The following is an 11,493-nucleotide window of genomic DNA, read 5'->3' as shown; positions in this document are numbered from 1 at the left end:
TCGTACCTTGAGCTATCTCCTTTAAATATATAAATATCACAATGATATTTATAAATTTATTTATTTACGTAACATTCAATGTTGTTAAATATAAAATAAAAACTTGAAATTAAAAGAAACCAAATTGAATTATTAATTTAACTTTAACATTGAATTTGTATTATTTTTAATTTAATTAGTGTTTTGTTGCGAAATGCAATTCGCATAAAAGAACGAAAGAAATTTCAAGTTCAGGTTTTTATGGGAACACATTTGATGACCTTTTACGTTTAGTCAGGGAGACGTTTTCTTTTGTTCCATTTCAAAAAGAAAGAAACGTACTTGAATGAAAAATATATACGTGTACGTATATATATGAAATGTATATATTATAAGACTAGACTTTTTAAATATACAAATCAGAAATTTAAGCATTATTGTCTCTCCTTTGAAGCCTGGAGAATTTATAGATGTCTGATTATTGGAGTTGGCGGAAATGATAAAAGGTATATACATACATAAAGGCTTTTTGTCAACTCTTGATCTTCGAGAGTCACATATATATATGTTAGTCGAAGTGCCATAACCCTGAACCCTCCAATCTGATATTCTAATCACTCTGCTCTTCTTTTAGACACACATACATACACGCGCACGTATTAGAACGCGCTCTGCTAACTGCTCAGTAAGCAGCGATTGCGCTTAGACTGCGCTGCAGTGTGGGCAATATTATAAGAATTTATTTAATGAATAATTTTATTTCTAGATGTACAATCTTAATGAAACTTTCAGAATATAATCATAATGTTCAAATATATGTACATTTCAAAGCACAAGTCTCTAGTACTTGAAATACGCCTTTTACAAAGGTGATGGTGAGGGGGTGGATATAGGGGTGGGAGATAAAGATATAAGTCTACATTTAAAATTTGGAAGCTCTAGCTCTAAAGGTGTAGGAGATATAATTAAATAAACTAGCTTTCGATAAGGGGTTTAATCGATAATAAAATATCGGGAATATTGATCGATATTTATAGAAAAGCTCGATATGCGCGTGATATACACGGACCTAGGAAAAACAAATTCAAGTCTCTAGCTCTTATATCTTCTGAGATCGACGCGTTCATGCATACGGACGGACGGACGGACGGACGGACAGACAGACGGACAGGGCCAAATCAACTCAGCTCGTCGCCCTAATCAAGAATATATATACTTTGTGGGGTCCGCCATGCCTCCTTCTGCCTGTTACACACTTTTAAAAAAACATTATACCCTGATTTCCCATTTTCAATGGGTTCAGGGTATACAAAGAAAATAGAAAATAATAAGAAAATATATATAAAACATTAAACTCTATATACCCATTGCGTGTCTACCTCATAGGGTATATTATGATAAACGGCGGGGCAATGTCGGGCGCCATAAAAACCGCCTAAACTTCAAGTTGCAGTGGCAATTCCGTGCTCTTATATTTGTTGACACGGCTATTAATCATACGCTCTGTTGGCCAGTATGCAAAGTTGCTGCTACTTTTAACTCAGCTAAGCTCGCAGCTGACAGCACATCTTCCGTAAATTTGCATGCAACTAGTGTGTGTGTGTCTGAGCATGTGTAAGTGTGAGCGTGTGCGTAACTAGTTTATTTAGCTAACTTGCATTTACAAGTTCATTATCGCAATTTGGCAATCAAAGCTCAATTCTGTTTGTTTGAACTTCTTGATAATCGATATTTGTGGTTATATATCTAACCAATCTGGTAAAACAAATTAAGCCTACACGTCAGACAACTGTATGGCATACAAGTTAAACGAGCCTCACAAAATTATATCGAGCGTTTATTATTTTGATTTAATTATGTTAAATTTATATTTTTTATATTTTAAATGCTTTTGTGTTCTGTTTTGGAATGCGGCGCACTTAGTACAGAAAAACAAAAATAAATATTTAAACCAGTTTATTTTTTTAAAGGAGGAATTCTGATGATGCACATCTCTCAGCAGCAATAAATGCGGTTACTAAATGTGCTGGATTTTGTTAACATGACAGATTAGGACACAATTAAAGCAATTAATTGGCTTTATATAGAGCAGACATTAGGTGAGTAATTAAATGTAATTCAGCAAGGCAGTTAAGCAGTCTGTGAAGGGACTTGAAAGTAAAGCTTTCGAATTTATATATCACATACGATATATGACACTGTGGCTGTGCTTTAAAATATTAAAGCTCTGTCATTATATTGTGTTAGCTATTAAGTATAATATATGCATAAATAAACAAAAAATATTTCATTTTAATTTGACTTAATTTGCATGCTTAAATTATTTCAACTAAAATTGTTGATAAATGAAGGATTAGACTTTAGGAAATTTGATATAAAATAACCTGGAAGGTAAATTTATTAAAAGATGCGTGATTTACTGACCTAAAACTCATTAATAAATATTTTTTTTATTGCTTCGCTAATCCTTTATCCAGTTAGGAATACAAACTTAAGTTCACCTTCAATTCTGAAGGCTATTTAAATAATTTTTTGGGTAGGCAATGTAAAATTTTAAGATTTGATGTCCATGACTTATGATTCAGTTGAGAGAATTCCCGAAATTTATATAACAATTAAAAATTACTTATTTGAATAGCAAAATACGATTATAAAAGCTTCTTGCAAAAATAATGTAAACAACTTTGCAAATAATTTAAAAAAACGTTTTAAGCCCGTTAAAAATGCCTATAAACATATTTAGCATATGCTAATTTGATATTAAAAACCGTGAACTGTAACGGACCTATAAGTGGTTTAGATACAAATCCTCAGGCAGGTGTACAGCGGCTGGATTTCGTAATAGTTGCGGGACATGTGCAGCGATTGAGACTGGGGAAAGCCCAATCGAAGCCTGGCTGGACGGCAACAACAACTTGTTTGCCCAGAGTGGAGGCAAACCCAAATTGACAGCCGAAAATAACGAAATACATGTTGTTGAAATCGAAAGTAAGAGAGTCCAGTACACCAATATAAGCAATATTTATATAGTATATATACTATATATGCTTTCTGTGTTAAGTGCAGATCTTAAAGAGCTTTTAATTGCCGCTTTTGCTAGGTTCTGTGACGTGTTTGATGAGGACAGCTGCAGCTAATTCGCAAAAGGAGTTATTCAAAAAAAAAAAAAAAAAAAAAAAAAAAAAGAAAACATTAAAAATAAAAAGCAATTGTTGCGGCCACTAAAAATACATAGTAACAACAACAACAGCAGCAGCAGCAGCAGCAACGTGAGCAACCAGAGCAACGACAACGACATTTAAACTGGTTTACGGCCCCAGAATTAGCCAAGCTGCTAAAGTCACAGCAGCTCTTGTGGATTTTTTGGGCACTAGTCTCAGCATGTAGCACGTTAGCATTGGTTGCATGAATCAGACACACGCACACATACATGCATGCGGCGTGTGTCTTTTCGGCATGCTCAACTCTAGCATGTACAGACATTCCCGAAAAGTTCATCTGGTTTGGCTTTAATTGGCTAAATGCATTCACCTCACCTATGGTTGGCTATATGACGAATTATAGATATACATGTATGCATATATACATATACCCAATATCTGGTATTTAGAATTGAATGAGTGCTGCCCAAGTGGCCAAAGTCAAGGTTTGGCTTATCCGGTATTTGGCTATGGTAATTGGCCATATGATATAATGCCGTAACTCAAGCTGCATGAAATTCGACTAGTGCTTTCTGCACTTGACCGTAACATGGTTAGGATTACGATGGCGATGACGATTACCGTTACGCTTACGACATCTGAGCTGGAGCCGAAGGTGGAGCTGGCGTTGTAGGTGGCATAGCCCTATTGCCGCTTGCCGCTGCCCGTTGCTGTTGTCAGTTCTCCTTTCACAACGACAGCGTCAATGCCCTCAAAAGTCGCTCATTAGCTGTTGGCTATTTCGAAAGTCAACCAATTTATAGAGAGACCAACAAGAAAAAAAAAAATAAAACTAAAAATAAAATATAATCAAGTAAAAAATGCCAAGTCCATGTGAGCCCAGACACTCTAGGCCTGCGCCCAAGCCCAATCGAATGATGTGTTGACGATTCGATGCGATATTAGTAAACGCTCCAGTCCAGAGACGCCTTAGAGCTATCGTATCTGCCGCTCCGATATTATGTAACGGTATATAATGATTTGTTTTATAATGTACTCACTGAGTAGACAAAAAGCCATAATAACTTTGTTACCGTGAGGAGTGAACTTGACAAATCAATGAATCTTTTGTAGGAAATACGATAAATATCGATTTCTCTCTGCTGCGATTCACAGTTGATTTTTCTTGTAATATATATAGAAGCCGAAACTTGCTCCATTATAAAAATTGAAGTATTTGATTCGACTGGGAAAAGAAGTGAGGCGACTTCTTAATACTCGTTCATAGCTCTGTAGTTTGCTGAATTTTCTTGATAGATGGGTAATGTAAATGAATAGATGAAGAAGATGGTGCTCTTTTTTGTCTCCGAAATCTTCAAGTCTTAAACTGCGCAAGATAGAAGATATATTCAACTGATGTGATAATTTGGTAAGATCATTCGTTCCTTACATCAGGAGTTACATGATTCAAATATATAGATGAAATTTGTAATTAAGGCCAAGAAAGCTTATAAGTAGACTCCTTGCAAGTGCTGTCGGGTTAACCTGCTTTAGGTTAGATCTAGCCTACTTAAAAGTAGACTAGCCTATAGCCCTTGCAATTATATTTAGTATATTTTCGTGTTGATAAAGTAGTTTATATTGTAGCATATGACGGACATCGGCATAATATGTGATTAGCTTTTATAGCTAACTAACACACTCATTTCACTTTGTGAGCGGGTATTACATTGTAAGTGTATGACAAGAATTTGAAGTGTGGTTTGAGAGAGCTCGAAGTTGAGTGCAGTCTAGTGGCTCCCTCGCGATCAATATACACTCTTCTCTCTCCAAGTGACTCAAGCTGTATAAATACACAAATGTTTTAAGAGAAAATTTGAAATTTAGGCTAAAACAGTTCCAACTTGAGTGCTGTCCAGTGGTGGCACTCCCAGCCAACTCCCAGCTCGATTGTTTTGAAATCTTTCAGGGTGGTCCGTCCGACTGTCTGCCTGTCATCACTCACTTCGTCATCATTGCTAATGCCCCTCTTTTTATATGCATTCAGCGCCGCACCAAGCGAATTTTAATAGCCAATCTAATGTGTTGCGGCCAGTTTCATTAAAGGTTTCGGCGTGTTGACAAGGTCTTGAATATGTTGAGCATTTCAAGTTTTTTTTTTCTGTCTTGTTTTACGTTTTGGCTTTTGGGTTTTTGTCAGATTTGGCTCTTTAAGAATCTTAAATGCCAAATGCAGTGCAAAAACTCAATTAACTAATATGCTCTGATATGAAGCGTGCTGTTGAACGCCCCCAATGTACAGCCCGAAAGCGCTTTGCCTTTAGATCTTTATAATAAACGTAACCCATTTAACCAATTAGAGCTGTTTTTGGCTTTGAAAGACTCCACCTCCGCAAATGAGGTGCGCCAACAGCCGGTTTTCCAATCTCTACGGCATTGTACTTTCAGTTTCAGCTCGATTCCAGATCTGCAAGCTTATTGATAGATCTGCCTGCATATACCAGCTTTACACCTAGAGCTAACTGTGAATACAAAGCGATCGAGTTTTTTATTTTTTTCCTAACTGCGGTCACTCATTGTTGTCTGTCTGCACTCCTTTGGCTGCCATAAATCAGAGCTATGTATAAATTTATATATATCTATGTATATATATTTCTATTCTCTAGCATGAAGGCCAGCACCATGTCAAAGACACCAAGAGCTGCAGGCCCACACACAAGGAGGTGGTGCAAAGTGCGATGTGAATATGTAAGCTGCAGTGTTTCCATTGAACAATCAACATGGCTAAATGTTAAGATACATGCAGAAGTTGATATACTCTAACCGAAAGTCATTTAAATATGCTTAGGTTATATAATGCATTCGACCCACACACAAAGTGAAAGTCGCTTCCTATTATTTCTATTATCAAATAAGGCAGCATCCACAATCCGTAATCGAATGGAATATGTGACTCTGTCCAGCTGTGATAAAGGCTTGGCATATCTCGCATACCCGCATGGTAAGTGTATTGCACACACACACACACACACACACACAGACAATATTAAACAGATTTTGCAGATCGTGATCGAACTGTGAACCGGCTGTACTTCTATTATCAGCAAAACTGCGAAATATACATTTAGTATATTTGATATTTCGCTCAGCCGACACTTAATGTTAATTAATGTTAATAAACATTGTGCGTTGCTCAATAACAAATGGGTTTTGCGAACGAATGGCTCCTACTGCACTCGACATCGTATTCATACTTCATTTTGAGCAACGAGTTTGGCATTAATACGAGTATGTCCTGACTGGTTTATCACGTACATTCGTATGACATCAACTGCCCCATCAATTGCTTGTAAATGGTATCATAAGATAAAGTGCAGAAAGCAGCGAATATCAATATCAACAGCAGAGTCCACCTGTCGCGTGCTTATATAAGACGCTTTGAGACTTGTCACCTAAACGTGTGTGGATCATGCAAATGTATGGTGCACTCTATATATGTATTACATCTATTACAACTTTACACAGACTGCATGCATAAAGGTTTAATTATTTCTCGATTGCAAGAAATTTGTATCCGCGTTGTTCGTGTTCTTGTACCAAACTCAGAGCAAGCTCAAGTCCGCTGATATATAATTAAAAATAAATTTATATTTTTAGTATTTCATTTCTGCGCAATTCTCATAAATGCAAGTTCGACATTCTGACATTCTGACATTTAAGTGTTAAACTAAATGATTAAGTTATGACAATCTTAATTTACATCTAGATATGTTTACGTGATTGTTTGTAAGATCACATTTAAATATTGCCTCTCTATGCGAACCTCATTGTTTAATAGAAACTTACTCAAAAAAAAAAAAATCTAGTTTAATTTTTATTAATTATTCTCTATAATCGCTCTATTCTCTATATATATATGTACACATTCTCTCTTTCTCTCTCTAACTTTAAAAGTATTTTTCGGGTTTTGTCTCTTCATTCTGTATAATCTCTCTCTCTCCTCTCTCTCTCTCCTCTCTCTCTCTCCTCTCTCTCTCTCTCTGTATATATAAGTTTATTCGACAGGGCAACTGCTAGCCGCTCACTCAAAATATTATACTCGTTCTGCTTGGCAATATTATAAAGCATTTCTTATGCGAAATGCAGCAATATGTTCATAAATTTTACGCATATGAGTACTGAATACCAGGTTGACAGATTTTACGTCGTCGTTTTTCTTGAGCTCACGCACTTTTATTTATATCGCAAGCTCAGAGTTTACTTTTCGTTTTGTTGCGCTAGCAAATCTAGTTATTTAAACGTTTTCAACACGAGCGCCCATTAGTGGAGGTGAACGGAAATGTTTGGGAGTGGCAGGACGACTATTGGAGAGCAGCGAACACCTCGAATAGCCGTTAGATAATAATGACGCGGCTGTTGATATATGCGACAGGCCATTATCTTCATATATGGAGCAGCCGATGGCCCAGATGAACTAAACTAGCCATGGGCAAACGTTAAGCTCTCCAAAATTATCATGATTTCGGATTGCCGCAGGCCAAATTCATGCATTGAAAATGTAATTGGATAATAATAACCGAGGGACTCGTAACTCCCTTGTGGCTCGAAGCGCGCCACCATGCAAGGTGTGCCCCACTTTGGGGCGTGCCGCATTCAGTTGTCGCTCGAATGTCAACGCCACAATTACGAATCTCTAATGCTGGCTCCACTTATGTGGCCCAGCTGCTGCTGCTGTCTCTGCTGCTCCTCCAGCTAACAATTCGCAGAGTTGACTCTCATGGCTTTGGCCTCAACTTGATGCAGGTGCCCAGCGAAGACAAGTCGCAGGTGGCATGCGTCTCGGCGCTGTTGCGAAAGTATTTCCACTCCGGCGATGCACTCTCCGGCGCCGTGCTCTGCGTGAGCGTCAATCCGAGCACTCCCGATATCTTAGACCCACTGATGCTGGCGCTCAATCATCACCAGAGCTACACGTGGACGATTCAGGTGACTAGTCCTCAGGAGATGCAAGAGTCAATGTCCGGCTTACAGCTACTACATGAGAAGCCGCAATGCTATTTCATCATTGTAACGAGCCTGGATGATGAAGATCTGGAGGAGACAATCGGCCACTGGCGTCGGAGGTTCAACTGGAATCCGTTGGCACAGTTTATAGTCTATTTGGCGTCGATAGAGGAGACGGATGAAGAGATGACCGACCTGATGGTGGAGATACTGCTCACTTTTATGAGCAACAAGCTCTACAATGTGAATGTGCTGGGCCAGAGCGAGGAGAACAGCTTCTTCTACTCCAAGACGGTGTTTCCGTATCATCCGGATAATAATTGTGGAAATCGTGTGATAGTCGTCGATCTCTTGGATGCGTGCGGCTATGAGGATGATGAGGATAGCGAGGATTACGAAGATGATGAGGAAGAAACGGGCTATGATGAGGATAATGCAGATGAGGACAAAGCAGTTACTGAAAGTTCGCCAGAAGCCGAAGATGATGAATTTGTAGCCGAAACTAATGCCGACTATGAAACAGGTGATGAAGCGACTAGGGAGGCACTCGCTTTGGAAAACAGCGCTGAAATCAATAGCCTCAATGAGTCATCCAATGCAACAGCTCGCGCTCAGCTAGAGGCCTCCATTGAGGAATACACTCGTGCTCTATTCGAAGATAAATTCCCAAGTGACCTGAGCGGCTGTCCCATTAGAGCCGCTTATCGAGGTCCCTGGGAGCCATACATATTTGTGAGTGCCGAAACAACTGCGCCAGAGGTGGACTATTATGGCGCCGAGACGGCAGCCGACGAAAGCGAGCAGGCCTACGAAGAGAGCATTGATGACTATAACCTGGACAACGACAGTCCAGAGAGCCATGCAGCCGAGGAGACGGGTGACTTCAGCAATCTGAATGGCATCGAGTTTCAGCTGGTGCAGACCATAGCTCAGCGTCTGCACATGATCGTCGACTTCAAGAAGAAGAGCAGCAATGTGTTTCATCTGTTTAATCTGCTGATCGAGGGGTGAGGCATAAGACATAAGGGTGCTCTAAAATATCTTAATATACATATATACTTCCATTGGGTCAGACGCGTTGAAATGATTATTGGCGGCATCGGGGAGGATCCCAGCACTAGCCAATTCGTCTCCAGCTCCACGTCGTACCATCAGGACGATCTCACCTGGTGCGTGGCCAGGGCGAAGCGCAAGCACAGTCTCTTCAACTTCTTGGCCAGCTTCGATGCGAGTGCCTGGTTCTTAATATTGTTCTTCATTATAATTAGCTCGCTCGTTGCGCTGCTGACGGAGCACCTGTCCGTCTTTCAGCACAGTGAGCAGAGCAACTATGTATCCATCTGCCTGCGCATGCTGGGTATCCTGCTAACTCAGTCAATTAATGTGAACTCTCGACCATTGTCTGTGGCACTACGATTGGTCTTTCTGATGGGCTTCTTTTTGGCCTTCTTCTTCAGCAACACCTATCAGAGTTTTCTGATCAGCACACTGACCACGCCCACTACAGAGTCTCAGATAAGCGAAATGGTGGAGATCTACAACCAACGCATGACTATTATGGTCAGCTCTGAGAATATGCGGCATCTGAACAAGGAGGGCGAGGTGGGTGATCAATTTATCTTTGATTATGTACATCTCATATTTTTTCTTTTACTGTAGATCTTCCGGTACATTCGCGAAAAGTTTGAGATCTGCTATAACCTTGTGGAATGCCTCAACCATGCTACGGAGAACGAGCACCTGGTCGTGGTCGTCTCACGACAGCACGCCCTCTACAATCCCCACATAGAGCGGAATAAGCTCTACTGTTTCGACCGACGTGAGTCCCTCTATGTCTACCCGGTGACCATGCTGCTGCCGAAGAAATTCCATTTGCTGCCCCACATTAATGCGGTGATTCAGCATGTCATTGAGTCGGGTCACATGCAGAAGTGGGCACGCGATCTGGACATGGTGCGCATGATACAGGAGAAGATCGCCAGAGTCCAGGAGGATGCCTTCAAGCCACTGACCCTGGATGCATTTCAGGGCGCCTTTGCCTTTGCCGCCATTCTCCTGCTGCTGGCCAGCTTTATGCTTGCCCTCGAGTGGCTCATCTACTGGTTGGTGGTGCGGTGGCGCACGCGTCTCCGACCCATACGCTTTTTGCACCGTCGCTTGGGCAAGCGGTAGCGCTAAAGTTCAGATATTACGCATACGCCCCCGTACATCCAGCTGTTGACATGTGACGTACATGTCAGTGTGGCCAGCTCTTGACAAGGGGAAGTGCCGTAGATCAAATTATACAAATTGCAAAGAAATTTTATTCAAATATATACCATATAAATAAATATATGTTTAGATGTATATGTGTGTATATAGAGCACATAGTATATAGTATTATATATGTATTTCATATTTCTTGGCACATTATTCAATTTAAAAATACAAAATTGCATTCTGCCGTGGAATGCACGGCGGCGTTGCCGTTGCGGCTGCTTGTCATAATCCAAGCAGTTGTCGACGCTTCACAGTGGCTCCAAAGCAACAAATCAGAGCAAAAATAAAGAAAGATTTTCCGCATGAATGAATATTCACAGCATTTTATTTTAGGTTCTTCAAAATAATTGTATTTTCGTAAAACATAATTTTTTGTGTTCCATCTGTATTTAGTTTCTTCTCAGCAATTTTTATATGTTGCTCTTATTTTGTTTTCTTTATGCACAGATTAAAAATAAATCACTCGTTTTGGATATTATTTTATTTATTTATTAATGTGTTTGTTTACTGATTTTTCGTTTATTTATTTATTAAAATAATTGATTTCAAATTTTAAAAATGTTTTTTATTTTTTTATTTTTATTTGTTTATAACTAATAATTATTTATTTATGTGGTATGTGTGTATATATTAATTCTTATACGTTAATTATATTTATTTCTTTTTCGATTTATTTTTCATATATTTTAATATAATATTTTTTATATTTATATCTTTTTAGTTTTTTTTTTTTTTTTATATTTATATTATTTATATAAATTTGTTTATCAGCCCACAGTGGTTGGTCGTCGTCACCTCCTTTGCTGATGCATCCTTAAAAGGTGGTGGCCTATTGCGCCGACTGCCTCGTTCACGAAAATATTGTATACATATATATACATATATACGTATATAACACTATATAGATATATTCATAATTTTTTATAAGTATTGTATTTTTAGACTAACACATTTGTTGTGGTATCATCAAATTGGCATCTTTTTGTTGTTGCTGGCCAACACAACACAATTCAATCAGCTGCTTATGTGTGTGTGTGTGTGTGTGCGTGTATATACGTATATAGAGTGAAGCGGTCGGGCGATCTGCTTGACTGAATGAGTTTTTCTTCGT

General features: G+C 38.9%; 1 protein-coding gene across 1 annotated transcript; it reads left to right on the top strand.

The window, feature by feature from the left end:
• Positions 1 to 7,698: 7,698 nt before the first annotated feature.
• LOC6573031 lies at positions 7,699 to 10,414 on the top strand. Its single transcript, XM_001999090.3, has 3 exons — positions 7,699 to 9,130; positions 9,197 to 9,725; positions 9,783 to 10,414. The coding sequence occupies exons 1-3, from the start codon at positions 7,788 to 7,790 to the stop codon at positions 10,293 to 10,295; spliced, it is 2,385 nt and encodes a 794-aa protein (XP_001999126.1). The 5' UTR covers positions 7,699 to 7,787; the 3' UTR covers positions 10,296 to 10,414.
• Positions 10,415 to 11,493: the final 1,079 nt, after the last annotated feature.

Source organism: Drosophila mojavensis, unplaced genomic scaffold, assembly GCF_018153725.1.
Source record: "Drosophila mojavensis isolate 15081-1352.22 unplaced genomic scaffold, ASM1815372v1 contig_16, whole genome shotgun sequence".
Taxonomy (NCBI): domain Eukaryota; kingdom Metazoa; phylum Arthropoda; class Insecta; order Diptera; family Drosophilidae; genus Drosophila; species Drosophila mojavensis.
Note: the sequence above shows the minus strand (reverse complement) of the source record. Positions and strands in the feature narration are given on the sequence as shown.